At 41.3% G+C, this 15,978-nt stretch overlaps 1 protein-coding gene across 1 annotated transcript in view; it reads left to right on the top strand.

Moving 5' to 3' along the window:
• The first annotated feature begins 82 nt into the window (after positions 1-82).
• Positions 83-15,978, top strand: part of LOC125229182 (cytoplasmic dynein 2 heavy chain 1) — an 89,898-nt gene continuing 74,002 nt past the window's right edge. The window contains 15 exon segments of the mRNA XM_048133975.1: positions 83-188; positions 495-631; positions 1,256-1,420; positions 1,517-1,616; positions 2,181-2,310; positions 2,372-2,505; positions 2,684-2,928; positions 3,550-3,649; positions 3,733-3,872; positions 5,260-5,481; positions 6,015-6,158; positions 12,357-12,575; positions 12,811-12,996; positions 13,567-13,695; positions 14,206-14,351. Of these exon segments, the coding sequence (XP_047989932.1) occupies positions 152-188; positions 495-631; positions 1,256-1,420; positions 1,517-1,616; positions 2,181-2,310; positions 2,372-2,505; positions 2,684-2,928; positions 3,550-3,649; positions 3,733-3,872; positions 5,260-5,481; positions 6,015-6,158; positions 12,357-12,575; positions 12,811-12,996; positions 13,567-13,695; positions 14,206-14,351 (2,234 nt within the window). The 5' untranslated portion in view covers positions 83-151.

The raw sequence follows: 15,978 nt of genomic DNA, 5'->3' as shown, positions 1-15,978 counted from the left end.
GACTTGTAATACCGATACCGTCATGCGAATGCGAAGTTTTTACTGTTTTCTTTATTTCTAAAACGTGTGAAAGTTGATTAGAGATGTGTTTACTGCATAATAGGTGTCGCATGGTCTGTATTCTATATTAGCGACCAAAAACTTTCATGTGATGGCTGAGATAAAACGATTTGTAACTCTTACTATCGGTAAGTAACGTTTATTTTTTAAAAACTTTTGTATCCGTGATTTAGACTTGATATTTTATTTAAACAATACCTATGCATACAGGAAGAGTTTTTCTATAATGAAAGTAAGTCGCTGAGCACATTTAACAGTCATTACTTTATCAACCAATTAAGTAAGTACGACTCAGTAGTCAGTACGCATTGTTGTCGTATTAATCTTTGGATACCTGATGCATTTCTTGTTCGTTCTCAAGTTATTATTGATACTTGCAGATATGCTGTCTGCTAATAACAAAACCATAAATAAATAATTTTAAAACATTTTAGAGCAAAGTTATAATAGACATGGCTTACATTTGGATAGTCATTCTGAAGAGGAGTTGGATAACTTCATACATAACCCACAAATATTATTACTTCAAGGCAGCATAGCAAAAGGAGGTTCAATTTTGCTTCAGACAAAGGTAAGTAACACTTGAGAGTTGTTTTAAAGGGCTTAGGGACAGTTATTATTTGCTCTCCTGCCTAGCAACCAAACATCATCTTACTAGCCTTTTACAGTGTGTTGCAAGAGTCTGTTTCGAGATAGTACCTATTCAAGAAATACTGCAATTCATGAACTCTATTTAACTTGTGATAAATTAACAGATGAAGTTTTCTGTCATGTGATTGTGATTAAAATATATCTAGAAATTCTTAGACAAAAGTGAAATGTACTCCTCTGTTAGGGCTCACCCTGCAACTAATGGAACTTGCTCTGGTCCAATAACTTAGTAGTAGAAATTTTCCTGCATTTATCCTCCTAAGGCCCAAGGTGACCAACCTGTAGAACTTACAGTTCAATTAATTTTGAATAATATGAAATTGGAACAGAGTTGCATTGGAATTTCAAATAAAGTCAATTGAACTCTCTTCCCTGCACTATGAGTCAAAATTTCAGTGTCATTTATGTTTTTTTTTTATTTGGCTGTAATGATATATATTCATTTGTGGTTTCTCAACAAAGTAAATAATGCCGCATGAAAGTAAAGTCATAATGTTACTTTACACAAAAAATATTGATTAAATGGTAGTTTTCCACTTTCCAGGTAGAAGATGATAAAACCAAGTCAGTGGTCTTTTATAAAACAGCCCCAGAAGAATTAATTAAAGAAGATGCAATCAATACTATAAATATTATAACTTTGACAAATAATGCCGCAGCATCTTTGTATCTGATTTTGAAGCAAATCTACTCACCACTGTTGTCTACTGTAAGACCCAAAATATATTATTAATATTAAAACGCAATATTTTAACTTTTTACCACATTTAGTTAAAAAAAAACTTAAACTGATTTTTTTTTTCAGACCAATGATTTGTATTCAAGCAAACTACATCAGAACTTAACAGACCTTCAGTCTGTTTTAAAAATTCTTACTTATGGGAAAAAGGATCAAGATATTATTGGTATGTATTTATATATCAAGGGTTTACTGGTGAAAACCGATAAATCTAGATAATTTGTCCTTGAAATAACAACATTGTGGAAATTGCACATAGTTCGAATTTCAAAAACCAGTTTGCTCAACTTATCGGGTTCTCCATATGTACTTTATATTCTTGTTGTTCATATTTCCTGTTGCTTGAAATTAGAATGCTGCAGCTGGACCACAAGAGAATTACTTTATATTATAAAAAACACTTCAAAATAGATCCATCCATTTCAGAGCTTCAAATATCATATGTTAATTTAACACATTAAAAAATGTAGTAGTAGCCTAGGTAGGAACCTATTAGAGAGATTAGATTTTTGTTACTTAAAAAGTTTATTGTTAGCTGTTAGTTCTCCAAATAATAAATAAATATTGATGTTTGACGTCAACCCCCCAATTGATGCACGCTACCAATGGGCTACATCCCATAAGATAGGGAATAACTTAATTTAGGATATGAAATGTGATTTAGTGGCAACCCACACTCAAGTGACGTGCCTGTGTGTGGATAGACCCTTACAGTGTTTTGAAATTTCAGTCATACAATCAGTGGAAGATGAAATCGACTACTGGAAGACTCTGGCTCAGAATAAGGATGCACATAAAAAGGAGAAGGAATCTGCCTCATCCTTTTGTGAACTGTTTGAAGATATTAGTGAAGAAATTCAGTAAGTATTTGTTCAAAGAGTATCTTGTTTAAAATGTATTTTAGTTTCATACAATTCATAGATCAATGCCATCACTTCCTATGTCGGAGATGCGAGACGCTGTGGAGAACGTAGGGGGAGCGTTGGATGATGTTTGGAGAATCACTGTCAAACCCTACCCTCAGGACAGGATGACGCATATCTTTGATGTTGTGGGTAAGTTGTACTTACACGCAAGTTCGATTCACCACATTTTGACGTTAAATTGATGAGGCTCAAAGGCAAGGCTTAAGATTACACATTTTAAATCACTCGATACGTTGGCTGCTCAATATTAAAACCAACTCAACAACTTTGCTCAATTTTAAACAAATAACTACATATTTAATTTCAGGGCACATGATTTGTAAAATAATTGAAAAAACATTCGGGAACGTGCAGCTGTGGGCGGTAAACGGAGACTCTAAAGAGAGCGAGATCCTGACACTAATCTCAGAGAGTCTCCTAGTGGTGGAGACGTGGACCGGCGCGTGCAGGTCGCTAACGGAGACGTACTGGCCGAACTACGCGCTTCACGCCTGGACTGGCAAACCTTATGTGCCTACGTTTTGTTTGAACTTTCAAGATCGACTGAAACAGGTGAAAGAAAATTGACACATTTTATAGTAAATTGCAGATTTGTAGACAGATAGATAGAATAAAAAAAAAAAAGGACGAATCACTTCGAGAAAACCTAGGTCGCTCGCTCAGCCTGTCTTGGCGGGGCACTGCCGTGTTCCCAGATAACAAACGTGAAATGTTTGACCATCCTACTAACATGAAGGACTATAAAGATGTGATGATGCCTGAATCATATTTTTTAGCCCCTTAATGGGTTAAGGATAAGCACACTGCATACATATCAGAACGAATTATGCTGTAGACAGGTGGTGAGGTGTCTTGCATTACACTTGTTATGTTTTTGATGTGTATCGGCCTACTAAGTTAACAGTAACCGGCATAAATAAGTGCTGATTTCTGTACCTTGTCGCTTTTAATCATTTGACAATTTCGTATGACATTTCAAACAAAACGTAAATGTGACAAGTTACGGAAATCATCACAGTTTTATGCCGGTGACTGTACTGAGGTCAATGAGTTCTCGAGAGCTAATTGCGTTTAAAGAATACCCGAACACAATGCTTCGATTTGGAGCTTTGGTAGATGATAGTTAATAAAGAATAACTGTTGTAGTTAATGAATACTTGTCATTGCTTCCAGATTCACGAGATAAGGTCGACGTACAACCAATTAATCAAGCTACTTACAAACGATGAACGCGCAGATTTAAAAACTGACCGAATGTTTGAACCCTTTCAAGGTACACAGCTCTAACATTCCTCATATAGTGAAGTTATTTATTATTTCGTATTCGTTATACATTATTAAACTAAATATTTTTAGGCATAAATGTATGGATATGTAATGGACCAACTAATGCATGGGATACTGCAGTCTCACGGTTTTCTATGAACCTTCGACCAGCCGAAGCAAATATCTCTGAAAAATTAAGACCTAGACTACACAACACTTCTACTAAACAGGTATGTATTATGGAGTAATATAGCCTTGTATGTGAATGTGATTCTAGTCTTTTTATCTCCTGTTGCAAAAATACTGAATAGGCGGTTCCCATGGACCTTTAATAGGGACTGAGCTACACTTTTTTTGCCATACTAAATTGAACCTTATCACCGGTCCAGAAAGGCGTTCGTGATAACTAAGTTTATAAATTTCCTTAATTATTTATGTATTAATATCGAGGCAAGGGTATTAATACCTTGTAACGAATTGGTAAGTCATTATTCTGAAGCCATTAAACCAAAGATTTGCATAATAAAAAAATCTTTAATTGGGTATTAGTAGGTTTGGTAGTAACTTTGAATATTGAATGGTATCCCCAAAATAATGACAGTGATGACGTCATTCAAATGATTTTGACAGTGACAATAAGTGCGAGAGGGACACCAGTCCCAACTTTACCCTCTCATGTGGACACACTTTTTGGCCTAACTACTCAATCTAGCTTAATATCTCTAAATCTATGGTGGTTCTACACAGATTGAGGTAAACGTCCAACATAAATTTGCCTGGGCCGAGGCAGGCCGCTCGACCGAAGAAAACGCGCCTGCCTCACCCGACGCACGCCTCTAACTGTTGCCGTTTGCCGTGCTAGGACATTGCCTCGCGACGTGTCTCTCTATGGATCTGTCTATTAGCACACCTCGGACAATGGCGATCAAATATACGAAAGAGGCGCGTTCCTACGCACACAGTCTAAGCTCGTGTAGGTGAACGCGTACCATGCTTGTATGAGTGAGATATGACAGGTCGACTATTGTCCCGGATTTGTAAGTTCACATTTTTGACACATTTGTTTTGAAGTATCGTTTGCCAAATCTAACGATTAATTTCGAATTGGTTGAATCGATTAGGCCCTATGTACAAGGAGGCGCTTAAACAAATATACGATTTCTATCAACTTACTGAAATGTCATTTGAATCGAAATGACAGACTCTGCCACAGCACTAGTTTAAAAATAAAAATGAATGATAAATGACATAATAAGTAAATCCTGGGTGATAAATTAATATCGTAAAATACTCACTAACGAAGATTCGCAAAAATGTAACATGTGTTAGATTATGTTCAAAGTAAGCGAAATATTGTTTTTAAGTACTTGATTTTTTTAAATATTATTACAGGATTTTATTTAAAATTTCATTAAGTTGCTCGAGTTTACGTTTTGTGGACGCTGTCATGTGTCAAAAAGAGGTTCTTACAGCTCTGGGACAATAGTCGCGATTTCGACAAACGGTAACTGAGAACGGGTGGGCGGGACTTTCAGCGGGGAGCGGGAGTGGCCATACTGTATGATAGTACTCTATAGTCTTTATTATACTGTGCTAATAGTGTATTTATTTTTTCAGATGCTATATGAGTTCATGCGCTACAAATCGCTGATAGACAGGCCGTTGGTGAAGATAGCGTTGAACAGTGAACTGGAGATCTTCATATCGTCTCTAATCTCATTGCTCAAGTCCATACAAGCACAGATGGACTCTGATGAGGTGGACGTGAAAATGTACCAGCCGCCTGAAATGTCCCCCATCGTACAGCAGGTCCAGTGGGCTAAGCAAATGGAAGCTAAAGTATGAATTTCTATGAATGATGTAGTAAATTTTATACGATTTTATAAAATACTAATTTAATTTTGCAGAATTAAGATAAACCAAACTGCCGTCTAGCCAAAGTCGCAATCGTTATCGCTCCGTGGGGAACAAAACGCAACTGGCTCTGTCGCACTAATACGGAAAAGAGATAGAGAGAGATAACTACGTGTTACGGAGCGTGATCGATTTGCAACTTGTCTAGGCACCCACCCTGTCACTTTAGTTTATTAGGTACTAGCTTTTGCTCGCGGCTTCGCTCGCGTTAGAAAGAGACAAAAAGTAGCCTATGTCACTCTCCATCCCTTCAAGTATTTCCACTTAAAATATCACGACGATTCGTCGCTCCGTTTTGCCGTGAAAGACGCACAAACAAACAGACACACACACTTTCCCATTTATACTATTAGTATGGATTATTTATTACATTAGTAGGTAATCTGTCCAATATCGCACGCCTACTATGATTTAAATTTTAGTGCAATTAATATGTAATTATAAGTAAATACTTGCAGGTCAAGGATATACAAATGTGTGCTGAAAAATATTTAAAAGAGTTTGAAAACAGTGCTGAATTACAACAACTCTCGGTGCAAGTTTTAAAAGATCTTAAAGCGATGTACACTCAGTTACACGAGGAGTGGTCTAGAGATTTACAGGTAAAAATTGTTTGATTATTCATAAAAGTAGCAAAGCTTTGTTAGTTTTGCCTTTTTCTAAAAAATACAAATATTAAAATGAAATGAGTATTGTCTGGACATAGTTTTAAATAATAGTGAACGTTGCAATCATTACATTCAGAACTATTTTGAACAGCGGACCGGGGGTCGCCATCTTGCTGAGTAAATTTGCTCGGGCAAGGCAAACGTGCGCGCACGAGCACGGACGTTGCACGTGTGGACCCGGCTATTGAATTATCTAAATATTAAACAAATTAGATATAATACTGGAATTTTTATCCAAAACGAAACATCTTTATGATCAGGTCAACAATATTTTCAGTACAAAAGGTGTTTTTTTTTACGCACTAATGCGAGAAGTGGTTTATTATATGTCAGGTCGAAATTTCGGAGGGTCATCTGTACTAAAAAACGTACGATACACGTGCGAAAAGGAAATTCGTAACTCGTGTCGATTTTGTGGGATGCGTAGTGTTATCTCCCACGGGTTTCACTTACTTGCAGTAGGTATAGCTCCAGGCGTAGAAAGCAAACAAGCAGGATACGTTTTGTAGCTTTATTCTTGAGCACACACATGCGTAAGCGAACAGTTTACAATTACAGAAGGAGAAATGCAAGACAGGCAAAGCAAAGCACTTAAAACTATAAAGCGCGAGCGAGTGCACAAAGGAATGCGATAGGAATGCGATAGGAATGCGACCGAGCAGCGCGGTGGCGTGCGCTGTGCGTCAGAGAGGCAGATAGACTGGTGAGCGCGGCGCGCGGGGAACATGCGCGGGCGCAGGGCGGCCGGTCGGGAACCGGTCACGCCGCGACGTTATCAGCTGTGTGCAGTCGCTCCGCGCGCTAAACTATCTACTAATAACAAGAATCTGTTTGTCCGCTTCAACATACAAAATATGTGACATTAACATTTTATTTTCCATAATTCATAGTTCAGATTAATTATTTCATAGTAATGAATAAAAGGTTAAAAGGGTAAAATTCATTAAATGCTAATCAACAATTAAAATTAATGTACATAATCGTTAATTGAATAATTAGGATATAAAATGAATTCATTTGACATAATTAAATTCATTGTAAATAAATAAAATTAAAATGATTTGATATAAATAATTAATTTGAATTGATTGATGAATAAAAATTGTAAAAAGTAAAACTGTAAAATGTAAAACAATAAAAACATTAAAATTAATAAAATACATAAAATCTGTGGCAGAACGCCCACATCACCCCCCTCCAGAGACCTGCTAAGGGCGATAATAGTCAGGAAAACGTACTACACGACCTGAACGCGTACGCTTGACGACATCTTCCTCATTCAAAGCTGAACTGGTGGTGGTTGTTTTATGTGAGTTGCTCTGTGTTTTATGTGTAGTGTGAGTGGTATGTGTGTCGTGAAGTATGTAGGCTGGCTTTATCCGGTCTACAGATACCGTCACAGACTTACCATTAATGAGTAAGGTATACACCTTCGGTTCTCTCTTCAGAACCTCATAGGGTCCCGTGTAAGCTGGTTTTAGCGACTTGCATAGGGTATCGTCCCTCAGAAACACATGCGAAGACGTTGCCAGGTCATTAAAAATAAAAGTACGACGCTGACCTACATGACGGGATGCTGGTGTCGGATGCAGGTTCCTTGTGAACGTGCGAAGCCGAGACAAGTAATCCGTCACATCTGGTAATGGATCAGCACCTGGGTTGAAAAATTCACCAGGCATACGCAAGGGCTGACCGTAGACCAGCTCCGCAGAAGTTGCTTGGAGATCCTCCTTAAACGCGTTCCTCATGCCCAACAACACCAACGGGAGTGATTCAACCCAGGTGGAGGTGGCGTGACACGTGATGGCAGATTTCAAATGGCGGTGCATACGCTCCACCATGCCATTGCACGCTGGGTGATAAGCGGTGGTACGCTTATGTACAAAACCTGCCAGCTCGGACAGCTTCTTGAAAAGCGCAGACTCGAACTGACGCCCTCTGTCGGTGACAATATCCACCGGGCACCCGAAGCGAGCTATCCAGCCATGCAGCAGAGCTTGTGCGACGGTATCGGCAGACATGTCCTGTATTGGGATTGCCTCAGGCCATCTCGTAAAACGGTCAATGGCAGTGAGGCAGTACCTAAAACCTTGGCAAAGTGGAAGTGGCCCAATTAGGTCAATGTGGATATTCAAGAACCTGCCCTTAGGGATGTCAAACGATGACAGTGGTGCGGAGACATGTCGAGTGACCTTCGAACGCTGGCAAGCCAGACAGTTCCGGGTCCATTCGCGACAGTCTCTTCTCACCCCAGGCCAGACGTACCTGTCTGCCACGAGCTTCACAGACGCGTTCGCCCCTGGATGGCTAAAGGAATGCAGGCTTTCAAAGACCTGACGCCTCAACTCTGCTGGAACGTAAGGTCTGGCAGTTGAGGAGCTCTCATCGCAGTACAGCTCAGCATCAGACCCAGGCACTTGGACTTTAGTCAGGCGCAACGAGGTGTCTTCCTTGAGTAGCTGCTCCAACTCCGGATCGTTGCGTTGAGCTGCAGCCAGCTTGCTCAAGTCCACGGGCTGCGTGATCTCCTCGATCCTAGAGAGAGTGTCAGCTACGACATTGTCCTTACCCGAGATGTGCCTGATGTCTGTGCTGAACTGCGATATGAAATCCAGGTGACGGAATTGCCTGGGCGAGCAATTCTCCTTGCGAGAATGAAACGCAAAGCATAACGGCTTGTGGTCAGTGTAGATGGTGAAGTCACGGGCTTCGACCATGTGCCGGAAATACTTAATCGCCTCATAAACCGCAAGGAGTTCGCGATCGTACGGCGAGTATTTCTGCTGGGCAGGACTCAGCTTGCGCGAGAAGAAAGCCAGCGGCTCCCAGCCCCTCTCCTCGTTGAACTGCTGCAACACTGCCCCCATGGCCACGTCTGATGCATCTGTGACGATGCTGAGCTTCGCCTGCGCATCCGGATGAGCCAAAAGAGCGGCCTGACTCAAGTCCTGCTTACAGCGATCAAATGCGTCCTGCTCCGCCGACGTGAAGTGAACCGGGTGCGAAGCCTTCACCGAACCCGCCAACAGAGCGTTCAGAGGAGCCTGGTTCTGAGCAGCATTGGGTATGAACCTGCGATAAAAGTTCAACATACCCAGAAAACGCCTGAGCTCCCGCACGTTCTTGGGTGGCGGAAAGTCCTTGATTGCGTCGACCTTGGACGGGAGAGGCCTTGTGCCTTCGGCAGAGATGCGGTAACCTAAGAATGTTACCTCTGAGGCTCCGAAGACGCACTTGGCAGTATTCACCACCATGCCATACTCCCGCAAACGGACGAACAGCTGACGAAGATGGGCTTCATGGGTCTTCTCGTCCTTTGAGAAGACTAAGAAGTCGTCCAGGTAGCTATAACAAAAGTCAAGTCCCCGCAACATTTCATCCACGAAGCGCTGGAATGTCTGCCCGGCATTTCGAAGTCCGAACGACATGAACGGAAATTCGAAAAGACCGAACGGCGTGGTAATGGCGGTCTTCGGGATGTCGTCAGGGTTAACGGGGATCTGATTATATGCCTTAACAAGGTCAATGGTTGAAAACACGCGACAGCCTGTGATACTCTGCGCGAAATCCTGGATATGGCGAATAGGATACCTATCAGGTACTGTTCGCGCGTTGAGCATCCTATAATCGCCACAGGGTCTCCAACCATTGTCCTTTTTAGGGGCCAAATGCAAGGGAGAAGCCCAAGGGGACTCGGAGGGTCTGGCTATGCCACTAGCGAGCATAGAAGAAAACTCCTCCTTGGCGATCTTTAATTTGTCAGGAGCCAACCTACGAGGTGAACTGAAAACAGGGGGTCCAGGTGTAGTTCTGATATGGTGAAGTGTGTTATGCTTTATTATGCGGTGTATGCCAGATGGGCGAGTGATGTCAGGGTATTCCTGTAGTATAGTGTGGTAAACAGACTCACCAGTTACAACTTTGATTGAGGCAATGTCGTCTGACGGTCGGGCAGGCAAACCCGCGGCCGAAAGTAGTGTATTGCCATCTATGAGTCGACGTTCCCTGCAATTTACAAGAAGATTGTAATGTATTAAAAAATCAACACCTATTATCGCCTTTGTCACATCCGCTACAATAAATCGCCAGACAAAGTCACGGCGCAAGCCTATATTAAGCACTAGATGCACGAAACCGTACGTGTTTATCACTGTGCCGTTAGCGGCGCACAAATCATAGTTTGTCGGCTGTCTGCGTTCATTTAGTTTATTACGCGGAAAAACACACAAATCACTACCTGTGTCCACGAGGAATGTGACCTTCGACCTGGAGTCCACGACGAATAAGCGACCTTTGCTAGGGCAGCCGCTCGCCGCCATCACCGACTGCCCGATGCGTTTCCCGACTGGTAATCACAAGGCTTGATGCACCTTTTAGCCTGCTCTCCGAACTTGTGATGGTACCAGCAGGTAGGGAACTTCCGATAGCTGGAGTTAGACCTCTTGGACGCTGAACGCTGCCTGGTGTGACTCGATGACCTCTCCCTAGGCCGGGACATTCGACCTACTTTGGCATCCAGCGCCTGCATCCGCCTGCTCAGCTCCGCGATCTGCAGCATCAGGGGATCCGATGACGTGGAGGGTAGCGACGCTGCTGCCACCTGCGGGGCGGGCGCGACAACGTCGTGAAGGCGATCGGCGAGCTCTGCCAAGTCCTCCAGGGATGATTTGAGTTGCGACGCGACAATATCCTGCGTCCGCTGTGGTAGCCGGTTAACCCAGATGGAACGCAGAAAGTCCTCAGGTAGCCCAGGTCCCGCCAAGTTCTGCAGATGCCGAAGAAACTGTGAAGGCTTCCTGTCTCCCAGCTCTTCCAGGTTGAGGACCTGCTGGACCTTCCTCTCACGCGACGCAGAAAGTCGTTTAATAAGCTCCGTCTTGAGCTTTCCAAATTTGTTCTCCTCCGGTGGTGACGTAATGATGTCCTCTACCTCCGCCGCATATTGAGGCTCAAGTTGTGCCATGGCGTAATAAAATTTGGTCTCGTCCGTTGTAACACGAGACAACCGAAATTGCCCTTCCAGCTGCGCAAACCATAGCGCCGGTTTTTCAGGATAAAACGGGGGAATCTTGACACCAACCCGAAATGACTCAGCCGTTAACGGCTCGGCGCCATTTTGTAACGGTACTTCCTTGTCTTTGTCTTGCTCAGTGCCTTTGCCGTCTGCCATGCTGAGGTGTTTAGCGAGGAGTCACCAATGTGGGATGCGTAGTGTTATCTCCCACGGGTTTCACTTACTTGCAGTAGGTATAGCTCCAGGCGTAGAAAGCAAACAAGCAGGATACGTTTTGTAGCTTTATTCTTGAGCACACACATGCGTAAGCGAACAGTTTACAATTACAGAAGGAGAAATGCAAGACAGGCAAAGCAAAGCACTTAAAACTATAAAGCGCGAGCGAGTGCACAAAGGAATGCGATAGGAATGCGATAGGAATGCGACCGAGCAGCGCGGTGGCGTGCGCTGTGCGTCAGAGAGGCAGATAGACTGGTGAGCGCGGCGCGCGGGGGAACATGCGCGGGCGCAGGGCGGCCGGTCGGGAACCGGTCACGCCGCGACGTTATCAGCTGTGTGCAGTCGCTCCGCGCGCTAAACTATCTACTAATAACAAGAATCTGTTTGTCCGCTTCAACATACAAAATATGTGACATTAACATTTTATTTTCCATAATTCATAGTTCAGATTAATTATTTCATAGTAATGAATAAAAGGTTAAAAGGGTAAAATTCATTAAATGCTAATCAACAATTAAAATTAATGTACATAATCGTTAATTGAATAATTAGGATATAAAATGAATTCATTTGACATAATTAAATTCATTGTAAATAAATAAAATTAAAATGATTTGATATAAATAATTAATTTGAATTGATTGATGAATAAAAATTGTAAAAAGTAAAACTGTAAAATGTAAAACAATAAAAACATTAAAATTAATAAAATACATAAAATCTGTGGCAGAACGCCCACAATTTAAAACACTCCCTTCGGTCGTGTTTTAATTTATCGCCACTCGTTTCGAACTTCCGTTTTTTCGCACTTGTATCGTAATATACTATTTTATTCCATCCATCTGTGTATTTATTGGAGAACCAATTGAATAATAGTTACTATTTCATACGTATTTTAGGCGCAAGTCAAAAACGGCAAGCTTCAGCTGTCGTTAGACAAGCCTGTCGTGGAGTTCTCCGCTGTGAGCAAGATGATGGTAGTGAACTACAACCCCCGCCTCGTGTGGGCGGGGCTGGAGGCGCGCGCGCTGGCCGCGCTGGGGCTGCCCGCGCCGCCCGCCGCCGCGCAGCTGGACGCCGCCGCAGAGGCCTTGCAGCACGCGCGCGCGCTGCAGCAGGTACTGTGACACACCTAGCCTCGCACGGATATCGTAGGGCGTTGGTACATACGTACATACATACGATGACACTACAACCCAAATGCAACTTATATAGGAACTGCATCCCGACGTCTCTGACGTTGCAGCTGTATCGTCCCTTACGCCTTTGTAGTTTGTAGATATCAAATTAAAAACTACGTTAGGGATTGCGTTTCTTTTATTAAAATACTTACTTCATTCCACATCATTATAGGTGGCATCGTTCCACAACACACTTGGAGAGCGCATGATTCCCTCGACGCGGCCGCTGATGCTGCAGGCCGCCCTCGACTTATCCACGCTCGTGCAGGACCAGCGCGCCGTCTACTGGAACGACGAGCAGCAGCTCCGCAACTACACCGACAAGCTGAAGAAAGCCGTCTTCCAGCTGGAGTCACAGGTACACACCAGCTGTTCCACTACACCTGCCCACGCTCGTGCGGGTCCAGCGCTTTAACTACTGGAACGACGAGCAGCAGCTCCGCAACTACACCGACAAGCTGAACCTGGCCACTTATCCAGAATATCCAGCCCTCTACGCGAGCTGTTCATCGCCTCTACCCCGATAAACTATAGAGACCTGTATTTCTACTGGGATGATGTTATTACATACATGAAAATAAGTAAATAAATTATACACGCAATGGTCGCACGTGGCGTGTGGTCTAGTGGTAAAGACGTTAGCCGCGTAAGCTGAAGACCCGGGTTCCATTCCCGGCTCGGCCACCAGTGGGCCTTACCGTTTTTTCTTTCGTGTATGATATCTATTTCAATTTATAATTTATATATAGTAGTGTGACTACTTAAAAAAAAAGAACAAATCAAAAATGTTCAATAAAATAATTTGATTTGTTCCCTAGTTGTATAAGTAAATAAAATTTGCTTAATAAAATTAATATTTTCGCTAGAATTGTTTTCCAACATTCATGTTGTTTTCTAATGTTATGACAGTTTTTCTTTCGATTTACAGAATACTTATCTGACAAGCCAGCATATTGCGATTCGGGGCATAGTGGAAACTTTAATGGACACGGAGCTGTTAGCAAAACAACCAGAATGGAAGAAGAAAATTAAAAATATAAGAGACATCATTGAGGCGGTATGTTTATTACATATATGAAAATAATAAAATAAGTTCGCGTTAGACCAGGTCTTGAATACATACATACATATATACAATCACGCATGTAGCCCATAAAGGGGTAGACAGAACACATGAATCTACTTTTCAGTGCCACTCTTGGCAAAAAAGGGGTTGAAAGAAACGATATTGTGACATTGCAGTGACAGGTTGCCAGCCTCTCGCCTACGTCATAATTTAACCCATATCCCACAGTCGACTTCTACGAGACTCACGGGAAGAAAGGGGGTGGTGTAATTCTTAACCCTTCGCCACACAGAAAAGGACAGGGGCCCATTTCTCGAAGCTACAAGTTACAATTTACAAGTGGTAATCAATGTCTAATATGACAAGTTGGAAAGAGACTTCCGCTTGTAACTTGTGACTTTCAGTTTTGAGAAATGGGCCCCTGGGCTACTCTGTTTAAAAAGAAACGTGTAGCCATCCGTTATGGAATAAATGAGAGTTTTTTTCTTATTGTTATTTTAGGTTGAAGCCAACGGGTACAAGAACACAGAGCTGTGGCGGTCCCACTGGGACTGGCAGCTGTACAAAGCTCTCGAGTGCCAGTACATAAAGACTCTGCTGTCGTTACACAAGCACTTCCCGCCGGTCAAGGTTGATTTGGTTCTCCGGTGAGTACCAGCCATCATACAGATAATTTCTCAATCTTATTGATAGTCATACTGGCTTGCTAGGCGACACTCTGTAGCATGTCTGTCAGCGACTAAAATTCCTAGATATCTACCTGAATAGTTAAAATGATTGTCTAGCTCCCTCCCTGATTCGACGGATATCGGATTCCGTTTCTGGTTTATTTTTCCTTCATGCATCTGAAGGGCCCGTCAAAACACTATACAGGAACTGCGATCGGCCGTCAACATATCGTATGCAACTTACGCATTGGACTAATGAACGATAGGAATGTTTTGATTTAGCCATATTTGATAATTTATGATTAGAATAAAATAAATAAATCATAAATTCAAATAATTTGTAATTTTTGTAAATATCTTATATTCTTAGACGAAATTTGTTGAAATTTACATGGAAAATGTTATGCATACATAGAGTAGCGGAAAAAAATCTATCATACTGGTTATATACCGAAACAATAAGTCAAAAATTATTAAAATTAGACGTTTATATCAAGTAAGCAACTATTGGATCATCAAAATATGAAAACTACAAATATGTTGTTATAATACAAGATAAGTAACTAAAATAATAAAATACATTAGCAATGAGTAATTTTTATCTGTGATGGTCATAAGGGCCCTTTTCCCAAATGTATGATGGGAGTCAATAATTTGTGATTTTTATGTAACTTTAAAAATTTGTAAATAAAAAAATAAGACATGCAGAATAATTCTGACACTTTAGTTATAAATGTGTAGACTGATTAAATATAATTTAGAAGTCTCTATACGAAAATTATTATTATTATAGGAGCAGATGTTAAATATTCTAATTGTGATATTCTGATTAAAATATACATATTTAATGAACCATGGGATTTTATTTCTATCCTTAAATGTAAGTTGAAACATATATAACTATGTACTATAGTTCAGATAGCAACATATTAGAAGAAAAGCCAAAAAAATATGTTTTCCTAATTTTTTCTTATAAGCGACTTGCCCTAATCAAAGCTCGATTTTTCATGATCTGGAAGTCGATGAAACACAATCACAACTGATTCTCAAAGAAATGTACCTTGAGATACACAATCAATCGTCATCTATGTAACTTCCAATGGGAACACCCTTAAAGTGAGTTTCAAACTTCTTTTCACGTTTTCTCAAAAGTGCAATACTTAGCATGTGTATGCTTGATGATTTTTAAAAAAAAAAGTACGTGGCCTAGGGCCATGATTTTTTTTGTATTAGATAGCGTATTTAATGCAGATTTAGGATCTGTGCCTAACTCAATACCTGCCATAAGGGCCTTTCTGTGATGGATTGTCACATATGTATTTGAATACTTACGAGTCTTAGGACGTGCACGTGGTCGGTGGGCAGCCACGAGAGCCTTATGCGGATTAGAGACTTTACACACACCGATCGTGTATGTTACTAATATTGAACTTCTTATTATAAAAACACAAAATAGCGAATCTTTCTGACAGTCTAATATAGATGGATGGATTTATCAATCTCAGAAGTCGTTGGTATGAAAATTACACCACATCATTATATTACTATTTGAGGCCCACAGGGCTACCCTGCATAACTCGGGCATACGAATTGTTTTAAAAATTAA

The sequence above is a fragment of the Leguminivora glycinivorella genome, chromosome 8 (genome assembly GCF_023078275.1).
Source record: "Leguminivora glycinivorella isolate SPB_JAAS2020 chromosome 8, LegGlyc_1.1, whole genome shotgun sequence".
In the NCBI taxonomy this organism is placed as follows: Eukaryota; Metazoa; Arthropoda; class Insecta; order Lepidoptera; family Tortricidae; genus Leguminivora; species Leguminivora glycinivorella.
The sequence above is the reverse complement of the archived record's forward strand: the minus strand, read 5'-3'. Positions and strand labels throughout refer to the sequence as shown.